At 39.6% G+C, this 16,250-nt stretch overlaps 1 protein-coding gene across 4 annotated transcripts in view; it reads right to left on the reverse strand.

Moving 5' to 3' along the window:
• The window catches only part of glra3 (glycine receptor, alpha 3), a 141,893-nt gene that overhangs the window by 17,054 nt on the left and 108,589 nt on the right, over positions 1-16,250 (reverse strand). For 2 of the 4 annotated variants that reach the window (XM_060843068.1, XM_060843074.1), the window contains 3 exons: positions 14,152-14,289; positions 8,188-8,402; positions 5,188-5,328 (listed from right to left, as the gene is read on the reverse strand). In XM_060843068.1, coding sequence (XP_060699051.1) covers positions 5,188-5,328; positions 8,188-8,402; positions 14,152-14,289 — 494 coding nt within the window. Of the gene's footprint in view, positions 1-4,570; positions 4,677-5,157; positions 5,329-8,187; positions 8,403-14,151; positions 14,290-16,250 lie in introns of all 4 variants that reach the window. The other 2 variants (XM_060843060.1, XM_060843051.1) reach the window with 2 other exon arrangements.

Raw genomic sequence — 16,250 nt, forward strand, 5'->3', positions numbered from 1 at the left:
AATTCTCACTGTGTTTGCATGTGTTTTCTCTGGGTGCTCCGGTTTCCTCCCACAGTGCAAAGATGTGCAGGGTAAGTGGATTGGCCATTGGAAATGTAGGGTGTGGGGCAGTGGGATTCTCTTCGGACAGTCAGTATGCACTCAATGGGTCAAATGACCTGCTTCCATACTGTTAGGAATCTATGATTTCTTGTAAGTGAAACGCATCCAACTGAGTTTCAAGACAATGGAGATTATCACAAATATTAATTTACATGATGTAACAATTTGATAACCACCTGAAAAGATAGGACAAAGAAATAGATGTAACAGACACTTTAACATCATCTATCTTTAGCTATCTATCAGGGTCTAGTTAGCTATATCTATCTGTCTATCTATCCATCTATCTATTTGTCTAATCTACTAATCTATCCATCTATCCATCTATCTATCTATCTGTCTATCTAACCTATTAATCTAGCTATCAATCTAGATTCCTAGAATAGCTTATCATTCATTTTCCTTCATACTGCCTATAAAACATACCTTTCAATATCTCCATTAGAAGGTCAAGGGATACCAATGCATGGGATTTACATTGTTAAGATGCCCTCAAAGCAGACACTATCTTGAGTTGGAAGGATAGCACCTTTCCTCCACCATCACCAGGTTAAACTATTAGAACCTAACCACGCTGTGGCTGGACATGCACCAGAGGGATTGTAGTATTTCAGGCGATTGGCTCACAATCAATATATGAAGGGCAAATAGAAATTGCAAAAATATAGATGCTTGCCAGCAATATCTATATCCCATGAATGAATTTTTTAAAAGTTTTGTTTATGAAGAATAAGTCTGACAGTCCTCAAAATGGTTAATTTTCAATTTGGAACTTTAACCTGATTAGGTCACTTGAATCCTATCATAGGGGTGGCATGGTGGCACAGTGGTTAGCACTGTGGCCTCACAGCACCAGGGACCCAGGTTTGATTTCAACCTTGGGTGAATATCTGCGTGGGGTTTGCACCTGCATCCCGTGCCTGCGTGCTCTGATTTCCTCCTACAATCTAAAGATGCACAGGTTAGGTGAATTGGCCATGTTAAATTGCCCATAGTGTTCAGGGTTGTGTAGGTTAGGTGCATTAGTCAGGGGTAAATGTAGAGTAATGGGAATGGGGTTGGGTGGAATACTCTTTGGGTGGAATACAGGCCAAAGGGCCTGTTTCCATGCTGTAGGGATTCTAATTCTAATGTTCTAATTATCTTTAACACCATTTACATTTTTCTCATCTTATTGTTTCTTTTCCTGAAGCTAAACCCATTTTGTCTACTTTTGATTTTGAAAGTGTCAGAAAATAATTACCTCTATTACTTTATCCCCTGGAGTTAGGGGTAGGGATGTAGGGGTACTTGGATTTTCATGGAGTTGGCTAATCCCAGAAATCCATTAGAATGTTGATACAGTTAAGCCTCATGGATAACATTTACTTGACTAACATTTCTGTCTGAAAATGTGTTGCTGGTCAAAGCACAGCAGGCCAGGCAGCATCTCAGGAATAGGGAATTCAAATATTTCTCCTTCCTGATGAAGGGCTTATGCTCGAAACGTATATTTCCCTCCAACCACAAGGTATGAATTCAGATTTCTCCAGTTTCCTCATTTCCCCTCCCCCCACCTTGTCTCAGTCGGTTCCCTCAACTCAGCACCGCCCTCCTAACCTGCAATCTCCTTCCTGACCTCTCCGTCCCCACCCCACTCCGGCCTATCACCCTCACCTTGACCTCCTTCCACCTATCCCACCTCCATCGCCCCTCCCCCAAGTCCCGCCTCCCTACCTTTTATCTTAGCCTGCTTGGCTACTCTCTCTCATTCCTGATGAAGGGCTTATGCTCGAAACGTATATTTGAATTCCCTATTCCTGAGATGCTGCCTGGCCTGCTGTGCTTTGACCAGCAACACATTTTCAGCTGTGATCTCCAGCATCTGCAGACCTCATTTTTTACTCTAACATTTCTGTCTGTCTGAACATTTTCTGTAGGTTTCACGATGTATATTTACGACAGATGTTTCAAGTGCTTGCAGTTTCTGGAATCAATACTTTCAATGTTCTGGTTAATTGACATTTTTATTGAGCTGTAGTAAGGACAATTTTTATGAATGAATGACTGGTTCTTTGTAGATTAAAAAAAACATTTTATTTCATGATATAGGTTCTCTGCTTTGAAATAGTGTACAAATTAATTTAATGGGCACAGAGGAGCCATAGCTTGGCATAGGTAACCTGAGCAACCATGGGGTCAGGGGTTGCAAAGACTTAGAGGCAGAGGCATGAAAGGTGGGTGATGGAGGTGAGCTGGCATAGATGAGATACAGCAAGTATGTAGGAGCGAGTATTGAGTGCCTTCTTATTATAACTGGAATAAAGTACCAAAGCACAAAAATGGGTCTTTGAAGCAGCCAACCTTTGCACCCTCTCTGTCCTGTGTGGAACACTAAATTCCAGCATTAACCTGCTGGTCAGAGCTACATTCTCTGAAGTTGGGTTCTGCAAAGCGAGAAATGTTCCCAGCTCCCACTAGCTGCCTTGAGATTGAAAATACAATCCAAAGAATTGACTCCTATAGATCCACTGAATCATCTTCTTCACTAAGGAATGTTGAATGGGCATTTGTATGTGTTGACCAGGTTACCTCCCATTTATTGTCTTCTTCTAAAATAGAACTGTGGTCTACCAAGGCATCACATGGAATATGGTGCAATATGGATTTGAGATCAGCCATGATTACACTAATGACAGAGCAGGTTAGAAGGTCCATTTGGTTTTTTCCTGACCCTGCTTCTTATGTTTCTTTGTTGGCATGTTGCTTAGTTTGGAGGATAGTAGTGTCTACTCCCTGGCCTCATTGCATTGTATCCATCAGTTGGGGGAACAGATTTCACACCCCATGGACTCATCATGTTCGTGCTTTTATAGATTCATGGAGTGATAGAGTAATGCAGCATGGATACAGACTCTCTGGTCTGACTCATCCATGCTGACCAGGCTTCCCAAAGTAAACTCAACTCATTTGCCTGCATTTGGTCCATATCCTTTTAAACGTTCCTACCCATGTACCTGTCTTTTAAATGTTGCAACTATACATGCATCTGCCACTTCCTCTGACAGTTCATTTCACATATGAACCACCCTCTGTGTGAAAATGTTGTCCCTCAGGTCTCTTTTAAAACTTTTCCCTCTCACCTTAAACCTATGGTCTCTAGTTTTTAACTCCCCTATGCTACGGAAGAGACCTTCACTATTCACCTTATCTATACCTCTCATGATTTTACAAGCCTCGAAAAAGTCATCCCTCAACCCTCTGTGCTTCACAGAAAACAACACCAAACTATCCAGTTTCAGTTTGAAACTCAAACCCTCAGAGCTGAAACATCCTGATCTTATATTCTATTTTTCCATTTTCTTGATAGTGTTACAGCCTATAGCAATTAATAAGGTTTTCATTGACTTTAGCAACTTCCCTGCTTGTGAACCACTTGCACGTGTGCAGTAATCCACAAATTACTTGATTTAAAGTCTGACGTGTTGAATAGCTGATAGAAACTAGCAGAAATGGGGGTTGTTTTTCAGGCCCATCTTAGTGCTTTTTGACTTCATTCCAGTTATAAATAAAAAAGACCAGCTCCACAGCCTGTGCTTCACAAACCTGCCATGCAGGATCCGTGTCAGCTCATGCACTACACTCACCCTCCATGGCCCCTTTTACCCTCCATGCCAATTTAAACTTCTGCACGCCCTGACCTCTTATACTAAACATGCCAGTCTAAAGGTTCTCCAGGCTCATTTAACCACTTTACACTGCGTATAGGACCAATGAACCCCTATAGTGACAAGGAATGTCTTCAAAGAAACACTCAATCATCCCTATAGTCAAGTTTAGAGCTTCTTTAACAAATTTTAAATACTTCAAATATTTAAAATGAAGAATTTTTTCTTCCTTCACTCATTTCTATCAGCATGATTTTTAAGAATCTTTCTTTTCACTGCTGAATATAATTGTAGATATTCCCTGAATTGCCTCTGACCCTGAAACAAAATGCATGCATTAATTAAATAAAGCATAGGCAACTCCTAATATTTCAATGTGAAGAAGTTGCATCTAAGATCAATTCTGTACATACTAGATTTTAACTTAACTCTGACAAGGGACTATGTTGGAGATATTAAACTTTGCCCTGCCAAGAATTTCCACTGACTTCTGATGTAAATTTGTTTTGCAGTTCACCAATGTCAAAATAATATATTTATCGAGTGGGAAAATATTCAATTCAACTTAGCTTTGTTTGCTGTTTGTAAACTTTCTTTTTTTAGGGGAGGTTAAATATGATCTAAATAGATGTTTTAACAAGACAGGTACCTTAAGATGAAACTATGTTTTACAACATATGAACAGTAAACAGACTACAAGGGGTGAAAATTCCTACTTGATACAGACATGAGGTTAAACAAAAGGACAACTCCTCTATTTATCACTGTTTATCACATAACAAATGGGACATCTGCTTGTTATTTTACCCCAAAATTTGAACTGTAGATTTGAGCCAAAGTCCCGTATATTGGTTCGCTGCTTCTCAAGCCATTGTTACGTCGTATCGTTTCTATGTTTTCATTTCCATCAAGCACCCCCTCAATATTCTTTCATCAAAATGGTTCAGCAAAGAAGGGAAACAAAAAAGTACTCTATTAAGATAAAATACAGGCACAACTACAAGGGCTTCAATGTCCTCAACAGTTTAAAAGTATTTCCAGCTCTATAAATTACACAAGATAAAATATTACTTGTGACAAAAGTCATAGTTCAGGTAATTAATTTTGGGTATTTTATATCAGACTTTACACCAATGTTTCCTATAAATCACTAGCACTTGTTTTTGAATGTGCTGTATTTTAATATCCCTTCCAAGAGAAGTTCTAGTTTTGTTTGGAATTTGGTGCAACAGAGAATACAAGAATGGAAGATGTAATCTTAATGTGGGTCATGCCATCAACAGTGCAGGTCTTGTCCTTGCAAGTGTGCTCTGGTTGGATACTTAGCTGGTGCTAGGAGTATTGAACAATCAAGATGGTGATATATCAGAAAGTATTGCAGCCAGCAGCTACAGTATGCAACCTTAACCAGCTTCAATTTAAGAAGATGGTTTCTGACCTTGCGTTTCCTCTTCCGTAGTCGGAGTAGCTCTTTGTGCTGTCTTGACACAAAATTCACAGCTGCATACTCCAGGAGGGCAGAGAACACAAACAGCAGACAGACGGCCATCCAGATATCGATGGCCTTGACATAGGACACCTGCAATGAAGAGGGTGAAAGGTTAGCTTTCTACAAGGTTAGCAGTGGTAGAATAGGCCATGGTCAGAATTCCAGGCCACCATTCAATTATAAAGGAGGCAAACTTACCTGCAACAAAACTGTCCTAAAATTAATAAAATATGAATTTAAAATATGAGATTTTTTGGTCAATGTTTCCTATAGCTCTACAACCGTTTGAATTCTCAGCCCTTCGCACATTGGCCTCTTGTGCATCCTCCCGTTTTAATCACTCTGCCATTACAGGCTGCATATTCAGCCTCCTTGATTCTAAGCCCAGGAATTTGATCCATAAACTTCTGAATTGCTCTATTACCTTGTCCGCCAGTGAACTGCTCCTGAAACCTGACTCAATGAACAAGGTTCATCGTAACTTAATGGCTTGGAGCCAAATTCTGGTTGAACATTTTGGGAGGGGTTACAGAAATACAATTTGTTCGGGTTGAACATACAAGTAAGGAACAAGAGTAGACCCGTCGGCCCTTCAAGCTTCCTCCAACATTCAATAGGATCATAGCTGATCAGATTTTAACCTCAACTATACATTCCTGCCTAATCTTTCTTCCCCTTGATAATCAAGAAATTATGTGCCTCAGCCTTAAAAATATTTAAAGATTTTGCATCCATTGCCATTTGAAGAAGGGAATTTCAAAGACTCACAGCCCTCATCTCTGTTTTAAATGAGTGACATCTCACTTTTAAACTACAACCTGTAAGACCTTGCTGCACCTAGCAGGTACTTAGTTGGGATCCTGGTCTTCCCTTCGGAGTTCTCCAGAGATTTTATAAGTGACCAGGATGGGGGCAGCTTGATAAGGTTTATGGTGTCAAGAGGGGTAGGTTGTGGGTTAAGGGTGGGAAACTCAGGAGAAAGTGTGGCGTGTGTAGACAGGCACTCCCAACATTGAGAATTTGTATATCAATGGCTTCCTAGCTGTTGGATGCATCATGGACAGCAATGAGCCTGAAGAGATCAGGCATCACCTAAATGTGACTGTGTGTGTGATCCATCTGCATGTTCGATGTCTGAGGAATTTTGAAAAGTTAGACCTTAGTAGAAACTTTGAGTGGCCTCCTTACAAGAGGATTGAAAGTTTGAAATTACAAATGAGAGGGTGAGTTTCTTTCATCATTCTGAGGAGTGATGGGGGAAAGGGTAGGGAAGTGGGAAACAAGTTCAATGCCCTTGCTCTTATCATGGGCCCAGCAGACACAAAGCAGCACACAGAGCTTCAGCTGGCTGGTGTCTGAGCAGATTTGTAGGTAGGTAAGTCTCAAGGCAGGGAATGTGGACTTGGAATACCCACCCTGGCACTTCCATTGGCATTTACCCTCTCTTCAGTCCATTTTTAACCATGCTGTCTGTTACTTCACACCTCTTACATGGCTCCTGTGTCTATATATACTTTTTAAAACTATATGACAGAAACCACATACATGCAAAAAAATTTAGGAATGCAAAATGCACATTTTGGGAGGGGTTACAGGTTTTTAGTTAATATTTTCTTTGAATTGATAGTGGACTAATATAACATAGCATTGTTCACATACTGTTTTGTCAGGAATGATTACAGTCTGAGCTAATGTAATTTAATGTCAATACAACCTATGTCATCTTTTGATCATCATTTGGGAAGGAAGGTTACGCCTGAGCCATATGTTGCAGAGTTCCATCTTACTCACTGACTATAACAATTGTAAAGCATCATCTTTATATGACCAGATGGGACAAGTGTAGGCCATTGGGCCCCTTAAGCCTGCTCCCTTATTTATAAGGATCATGGCTGATCCAACATTCCTCATGTTCACTTTCCATTTTGCCCATAATCTCACAATCGAGAATCTATCTTTCTCAGCCTTAAATATACACAAGGACTCTGGCCCCATAGCTGTCTGTGGTGAGGAATTCCAAAGACTCACAACCCTCTGAGAGAAAGAATTCCTCTTTCAGTCTTAAATTGTTGCCTTTTTATTCTGAGACTATGGTGTCTGGTCTTAGATTCTCCCATGAGGTGAAATATCCTCTCAGCATTTACCCTGTCGAACCCTTTAAGAATTCTATTTGTTTCAATGAGATCACCTCTCACTCTTCAAAACTCCAGTAAGTAGAATCCCAATCTATTTAAACTTTGCTTGTATGACAAGAACTCCATTATGGAGATCAACTTGCTTTTTAAACGCCTGGTATAAGTCCTCAATTTCTATGACACCAGTTTTGTAGCCAAGGCTATGTATGTAGCTGTACATATTTATCTATGATGGTCAGAGGCTTTTCAAACTTTACTCCTTGTAACAATGTGGGATACATTTAGCTGGGGTCTGATATCTATTTTCAGAGACTTCAAGCCCTTTAGTAGTTGCTCACTTCAAACGTTTATCCCTCCTTTGTAAAGATATCTGCAAAATGTTCTCTAAGTAATCTAACCTCAACCTCTGCCTCCAGGCACAGGTTGCCTTTCTGGTTCCCAATAGGTCCAATTCTTTCCTAAGTTTATCTCTTTGGGTTTCCCTTGATCTTATTCACCAATACTTTTGCATGGCTTTTCTTTGTGTTATAATTTCCTGTTGCATGCCTACTTCAAAAGGAAAATAAATGGTAAGAGGTATTCAACTTGTAAGTCAAGTGATAGTTTACACAATGCTCTTAATCCTGATCTCACCCCATTTACGGGTACATTAAGCTGTGCTTCATACTTCTGATTAGTGAGCAGTCAAGATGGGAGCTTGGCAAGGGGAAAATCTTAGTTAATATTGTGTAAGGTTACAGGCTTCAGGTCTCAGTGTCTATTCATTACAATGTAGTGATCCAATTAATTCCAAGCAAATAGTTTAATTTCCTACCTTAGGCAATGAAGCACGAGATCCAGAGCTTTGTGTCGTCATGGTGAGCACTGTTGTGATTCCTAAGGCTACTCTAGCAGGGGCTGCATCCATGTTTATCCAAAATGATACCCAGGATAGAATCACAATTAGAAGACTCGGAATGTACATCTGAATTAAATAATAGCCCATTTGTCTCTCAAGATGGAACCTTACTTCAATACATGTGAATTTTCCTGCAAAAGATATAATGTAGCACCAGAAAAGAAGGCCAAACATGTTAGATCTCACGTACATCATGTTTCAAACATTGTGTTCTATATTTCAACAGATTATAGAGCATGATTTGCATAGTGGCTGATTTCCTTTTCATCTAGTACCTAGAGAAATAGAGGTCTATAGCATTGAAACAGGCCCTTCAGCCCTACCTGCCTGCTGCCCAATTTTCACAATTTAAACTGTTCTCATCTGCTTGTACTTGGTCCATATCCCTCTCTACCTAATGCATCCATGTACCTGTCTAAATGTTTCTTAAACTGTTACCTGTGCAACATTATTAAAGTGTAGCAATGTGGAAAGCATGTTCAATTTTTCTGATGCTTCCAAGTTGTCCAAATTAAATGATATTAGCATGACTGGAGACAATAACATGGTAGAAACGTCATGAGATGAGTAATTCAGAAAGCCAAATTAATGTGATAGGCATGTGGATGCAAATCCCACAATCGCATTTGGCGAAATTCAAACAGCAAATAAAAAGATAAAATGCTTGGCATACAAGGTTAGTCTCTGTGACAGTGATCACAACAAATTGGTAAAACCCCATCTTAGGCACTCATATCCCACTTTCATTCTCAGTGACACAAGCAATATTGGAAAGACTTGAGCTCTCAGTGGTAACCTTTACAAAAAGACACTTTATTGAACTGAATTAAAATTGCCATTTTGGAATTAAAATCAAACTCAGCAGGATTGTTAATCTAGGTCTCTAGATTACTAACTAGCAATATAACAAACACACTTTAATGAAAAGCACTAACAATGAACTAATAATGTAGCACTAACTAGTATCACAGTGGAAACAGAAGATGTGAACATTGGAAGAAGAAAAAAATGCATCTATCCATAGATAGCAACTTTAAATATTCAAAATAAGTCATAAAATCAATACAAAGGCTGACTGAAAAATATTTATCTTCAAATGAATGGTGGCAGTGATTCATATTGAGGCACATTTTAATGAGGACAGTGGAAGTTTCGCTACATTGGTAGTTAGAATGAGGTGTGATAATCCTGATTTATTAGCTAAAAGCTTTGTATATTATTGAAAAGGCTCCAGCGTGCAATGATACCGCAGCCTCTGCCATCGATAATGATGCACAGTTGAAGTTCTTTTGAGGGAATTTATACTAACTGATGGTTTTGCTGACTGCACATTTAATATTTAAAACTGGTGTATCTATGTTGTAAAAAATATCTTGATTTAAACCACATGGGGCTGCTGGAACATGCTCAAGGTTCTTTTTGCCCACTGAACAAACGTGTTTAAAAAATATCCGTGAACACTACCTTTCTCTCAAACTTAACACAGTGAACAAAAGTGACCACAAAGCTCAGTCCATAGGACCATAAGATTATAGGACCATAAGACCGTGATATAGGAGCAGAATTCAGCCATTCAGCCTATCAGGTCTGCTCTGCCATTTGATCATGCCTGAATTGTTTCTAACTTCCTTCCTTGCCATCTTCCTGTAACCCTTGATCCCCATATCAATCAAGATGCCAGTAGCAGTGGTGGACTCTCCCTCTTTATGGGCATTTAAACGGGCATTGGATAGGCATATGGAGGATAGTGGGCTAGTGTAGGTTAGGTGGGCTTGGATTGGTGCAACATCGAGGGCCAAAGGGCCTGTACTGCGCTGTATTTTTCTATGTTCTTTGTTCTAACTTATCTATCTGTGTCTTAAATACATTCAACGACTTGGCCTCCACAGCCCTGTCCAACAATGAGTTCCACAGATTCACCATTGTCCGGCTGAAAGAATTCCTCCTCAACTCAGTTCTGAAGGGTCATCCCTCCACTCTGAGGCTGTGCCCTCGGGTCCTAGTCTCTTCTATTAGTTGAAATACCTTTTCCATGTCCACTCTACCCAGGCTTCTCAGTGTTCTGTAAGTTTCAGTCAGATCCTCCCTCATCCTTCTAAACTCCACCAAGAAGTATCCCAGGGTTCCTCATATGACAAGCCCTTCATCTCCAGGATCATTCTTATAAACTCCCTTTGGAGGACACTCCTACCCATTTCAAAACATAATAAAAACACTACCTTCAGGAAGGTACTTTAGAATAGATGTACACCATTCTGTCTCTGACACCATTTTATCAAAACATTGCTCATTTGTATCCATTTACCTACCTTGGTTTTCTTTTCCTTTAGGGAAGAAAGTGAGGACTGCAGATGCTGGAGATCAGAGCTGAAAATGTGTTGCTGGAAAAGCGCAGTGAGTCAGGCAGCATTCAAGGAACAGGAGAATCGACGTTTTGGGCATAAGCCCTTCCTGAAGAAGGGCTTATGCCCGAAACGTCAATGCTCCTGTTCCTTGGATGCTGCCTGACCTGCTGTGCTTTTCCAGCAACACATTTTCAGCTCTTTCTTTTCCTTTAATACTCTTACTTTTATCAAATAAAAACCTACCAATCTAACTTCTTGATATTTTCAATTTGATTGTCAACATCAACAGTTATTTTGAGTGGGCTAGTGGTAAGTGTTGAGAAGGGTTCCAGATGTCACCTATCTTCAATGCAATGATGTGCTTTTTGATATCAGCCCGATGACCTGAGTTGAACTTCCAAGTTATGTTCCCTTCTTCTGATTTCCCCCTCAGAGCAAACAGCCTTTCTTGATAGACCTTATCAATGACTCCAGTCATAGCAAACACTTCAGTTGGATCACTGTCCATAATTAAGGGAATCCAAATACACAACGTTGCTACATACTTAACCATTTTAACTCTGGCCCTGTCTCCCACATTGCAATTGTTTTTCATTCAAATTTGCTACTTTCCCTCTAATTCCACATTCCTTGACCTTGTCCAGTAGTTCCCCTTGCAGGGATTGATGACCAGTTGGGGAAAGAATGTTGGTTAGGAGACCTGAGTCCTTGCTGTTTTTCTGCAATGTCATGGGACTTCTGACATCCCATCATCAGACAAAAAGGGCTTGTTTATTTGCTTGGCTCCTGGGTGATGTGGAGAGTGAAGGAGTTAACACAGCTCAAGTTAACTAATTAATTTTTTAGCAAGAATACTGTAAGACATGTTTTCCAGAAGACGAATCAACTTAAGTTCAATGGTGGGGAATCTTCTAGAAACAATTAGTCAGATTAGAATTAACTGATCTTGAGCTCAGATGCACAAATGCCTGTGATTGTAATATGCATATCTAAATACCAGAACTTTAATAAAATTAATTTGACTTCTTCAGCACCACATGACCCACATTTCATATTTATGTGATGTGAGGTAACATAAGCATTGGATGCGATAACAGCAGATCGTTGAATATCATGCCTTATATACATGCCTATACACTTCAGTACAAAGACCATGAAGCAAAGTATACAATAAATGGCTCTAGTCTAAAGATGTGCATGAGCAGAAGGACAATATACATAAATCCTCAAAGGTGACAGGGCAGGTAGAGACAGCAGACAAGAAAGCATACAATATTATAGACTATAGGGATATTAAGTTCTAGAATAAGGAGGTTAGGATAAACTTCAAAGGAGATGGTAGTGTAGTGGTAATGTCACTGGGCTAATAATTGAGAACTAGGGGACAGAGGTCTGCAGATGCTAGAGATCAGAGTTGAGAGTGTGTTGCTGGAAAAGCACAGCAGGTCAGGCAGCATCTGAGGAGCAGGAAAATTGACGTTTTGGGCTGGAGCCCTTCATCAGGAATGAGACATTTTCCTGATCCTGGGATGCTGCCTGTGCTTTTCCAGCAACACATTCTCAACAACTAATAATGGAGAACCCGAGGCTAATGTCCAGAGAATAAAGGTTCAAATCTCACAAAGTGAATTGGGGAGAAAAAGAAAATCTGCAATTACAAAGTTAGCCTAATGGTGACCATGTAACTGCTGTCGATTGCTGTTCCCTTTTGGAAAGAAAATATGTCATACTCACATCTGACCATCTTGTGACTTCCGACCAGGTAATGTGGACCCTTAACTATCCCCTGACAATTAGGGATGGGTAATATCTAGCCAGGAACTCCCCACATCCCATGATTTGTAAGAGGCATTAGTTAGACCTCAGGTAGCGTACTGTGTACAGTTCTGCACACCACATTATAGAAAGGATGTAAATATTTTTTACAGATTGCCGAAGAATTATGTCAGTTAATAGAGAGGAGAATTTCCAGTTGCCAGCAAGAGCTAGGAGTGAGATGAGGAGAAATCTCTTTCCTCAGAGAGTTGTTAGGGTTTGGAAGGTCCTGCCTGGGAGAGTTCTGGAGGCGGTTTTCATGCGAGGTTTCAAATGAGAGCTGAAGGTGGTGATGATAGAGGGCTATGGAAATATGGCTGGAAAGTGAGACTTGCTGGGTAGCTCTTTCAGGAGGTGGTAGAGACACAATGGGTTGAATGGCCTCCTTCCATACTGTAAAATTTGATGATTCTATGATTTTGGGATTCAAAGAGATTTACCAGAAACCCTCTATAGGGATGAGGCATGACAGTTGTTTGTGTGAATGGGTATGAGGTTAGGACTGTTCTCCTCTAAGAGGAGATTTGACAAAGATTTTCAAAGTCAGAAGAGATCTGAACAGAGTGGATAGGGGGAGTTTATTCCCATTCATAGATCAGGAACAAGCGGGAACTATTTTAAATTGTTTGAAAAAAGAAGCAAATGCAGGGAGAGAGAAAAAAAACACAGTGAAGTAGATATGGTATGGAATGCATGGTTTGGAAATGTACTGGAGGCAGGTTCAACTGAGGCAATCAAAAGAGCATTGGATGACTATTTAAATAGAATCACTGTACAGGGAAGAGAAAGGAGATTGGCAATCAAAAAGAATGCTCAGAGAGCCAGTGCAAGATGATGGGCTGAATCACCTCCCTCTACACTGAAACAATTCTATGGTTCTGTGACAACAGTGAGACCAAGAGTTATGCAGACTGCTAAGATCGAGAATGTTTTGAATCCAGCTATGTAGTTGCTTTTTTAGAATTTTGGTACAAATAAATCTTGCTTGCTATAGTGGGACTTCAGTGGCTTAGGGACTTCAGAGAGAAACTTCAGAAACCCTGAGAGGGGGAAAGACTTTGAGAGAGAGAAATGGGAACTTGAATATTTAGCTTACATGTGTATTTTTTTTATTCTAACCATCTGGTATCTTTTTTTTCATATGACTGAGATGTATTCTGAGCTCATGATTTTGTGACAACTTTGTTACCAATTTAGTTTCAAATTAGGGCTCTTCCATCAGGCAGAAGATACAGCAGCTTGAACACATGCACCAACAGGTTAAAGAACAGCTTGTTCCTTGCTGGTTCCTTGACTGTTGCATGGACCTCTCTAACTTCAAGTAATGTGGCTCTTGTTAATGTTGATCTTGCTTTGTGTACCTCCTGTGCAGCTGTAACTTTATATGTCTCACTCTGTCTAAGCACCGTATGATCTATATGTCATTGTTTGCAGTGATCTGCTTGCAAAACAAAATTTTTCACTGCACTTAGGCACATGTGACAACAATAAGTCAAACCAAACAATAAATCAAATCAAATAACCTTGAGGCAATTTTGTTGTTGTTGCTATAACCTCATCCCAAGATTTAATTAACTAAAAATCTCGGGGACAGTTCCAAAGGACAACCCTTAAAGTTTTTTTACATTTCTATTGCAAATTGATGATTGTAAGAGCGCATTAAAATTCAACATTACAGACTTGCATGTCCTTCTTTCACAAGATGAAGTTAAGGTCATACCTGTATTGTAATGTTTTGTACAGTAGCGTAAATCTTTCTCTTCTTTCAGGAGGAACTGTGGCAAGGTTAGTCCATCTGCAGTTTGCACTGGTTTATCTGCATCCCATTCGAAGATTAAATCATTCATTGTGTAGCCAACTGGAAAAAGAAAGTCAGAGTAAATTTGCATGACAGCAACTCGCAACCACAAAAATTAAATTTGTTTTATTGCATAATAAACGCTGACAATAAATTAGTCTGTAGTCCTAATAGTGCTTATATGAAACAACACAGATAAAACATCAATTTCATGTCAGCAGGCAATTCTAACCTTAATTTCACTGGTAAATGGGACTTTTACGTCAGTGGCAGATATTGAAAAAAGCTAGTTGAATCAGGGAAAGCAAAATTGTTGGAGAAACGCAGCAGGTTCGGCAGCAACGGTGGAGAGAGAGAGAGTTAAGAGTGTGTTGCTGGAAAAGCACAGCAGGTCAGGCAGCATCCAAGGAGCTGGAAAATTGATGTTTCGGGCCGGAGCCCTTCATCAGGAATCATGAATTCCTGATAAAGGGCTGTGGCCTGAAACATCGATTTTCCTGTTTCTCAGATACTGCCTGTCCTGCTGTGCTTTTCCAGCAACACACTCTTAACTCTGATCTCCAGCATCTGGAGACCTCATTGTCTCCTCTGTGGAGACAAAGTAGAGTTAATGTTTTAAGTCCAGCGACCCTTCTTCAGAATGATCTGAAGAACACAAAATGTTAACCCTGCTTTCTCTGCACAGATGCCGCCAGACCTGCTGAGCTTCTTCAGAAATTTGTTTTGTTTCAGATTTTCAACATCTGCAGTGCTTTATTTCATTTTACATATAAATAAAAACTGTAATAAGTGATGGATACATGCAGAAAAGAAGCTGCACAGATGGAGAGGCTATCTCTCCATGTGAAAATAGCAGCTGACATCCAAATCTAGAAATTCCATCTCCAAACATAGCACCAACCCTTGGAAAGTTAAGGTATCCTTTTGGAAAGCTAACATTCCCTCTTGGACATAATTTTGAGACATCAGTAGGGAAGTCGGTGGCCTTTGGAAGAGGTCAAACATCCTCTGGGATTGCTAAAAGTGTACAAGAATTTATTTAAAACACACACACACAAAATTAGTGATTGTTACATGGTCAGCCAAGTGGACATCATAAAATATGTATTCCCTGATTGGGGCTGTTAATCAGGTACGATCAGGGACCCTGGCTGACAGAAAAGAACAGGAGTGTCTGACATCCTGACACTCTGGGAGCTGCGTCAGAGGGAGCTGCATCAGTGTCAAGAACTCTCCATGTATAGTTAAAGGGTGACTTGCTGACACTATCCTCTGTGGAGTTATTTCAAAAGCCTTTTGAACTATCAACAGAATTATGAAAACAGCTGTCAAGGGAACATCCTAATAGATGTCAGAGGAAGCATGTAAAACCCCTGTACTTTAAATGTTTGAAAAAATTATTAAAAATGCCAATGCTTGCTATTTCAGTCTATCTGCAGGCATAAGCCAGGTGCTTTTATTACAGGTTTAGTCCTGCAGAACTGATTTCTCAACATTTCATTATTGGGATTTGTGCCTGTCATTTCACGACTTGATTGACATCAAGTATTTATACACTTTTAAGATGAGACTAAAAAACTCTAATGCCTGCTTCCATAAGGAATCAAAGTAATTTTTTTTTAAATGTAGACTAAAATGATTTCTATAGATTCTTAATGCTGTCTTTGTTTTACACATTTCAGTCCTATTTGTAAAAAACAAAAAAATCAGTATTTTTGTTTAAAAAGAATTTAGTCAATGTATAATTCTTAAAAATAAGTATGCATAAACAAAAAAAAATTCTTACTCCTTCACTCATTTTATAAACAGCTGTAATTCTACATGAATTTCATTTCCTTTTTTTTCATCTTGTCACATTTCTCTGCAATCATTTTTATAGCCTCTTTATATGTCCAGTCTATTAATGCAATTACGTCCTCTCAAAGTCAAGTACAGTTTCTCCTTCACATTGAAACTGTGAGCGCAGAAGTGAGGTATCAGCATCTCCAAACTCCTTAACATAGAACAGTATATCACAGGAT

Source organism: Hemiscyllium ocellatum, chromosome 2 (genome assembly GCF_020745735.1).
Source record: "Hemiscyllium ocellatum isolate sHemOce1 chromosome 2, sHemOce1.pat.X.cur, whole genome shotgun sequence".
Lineage (NCBI taxonomy): Eukaryota > Metazoa > Chordata > Chondrichthyes > Orectolobiformes > Hemiscylliidae > Hemiscyllium > Hemiscyllium ocellatum.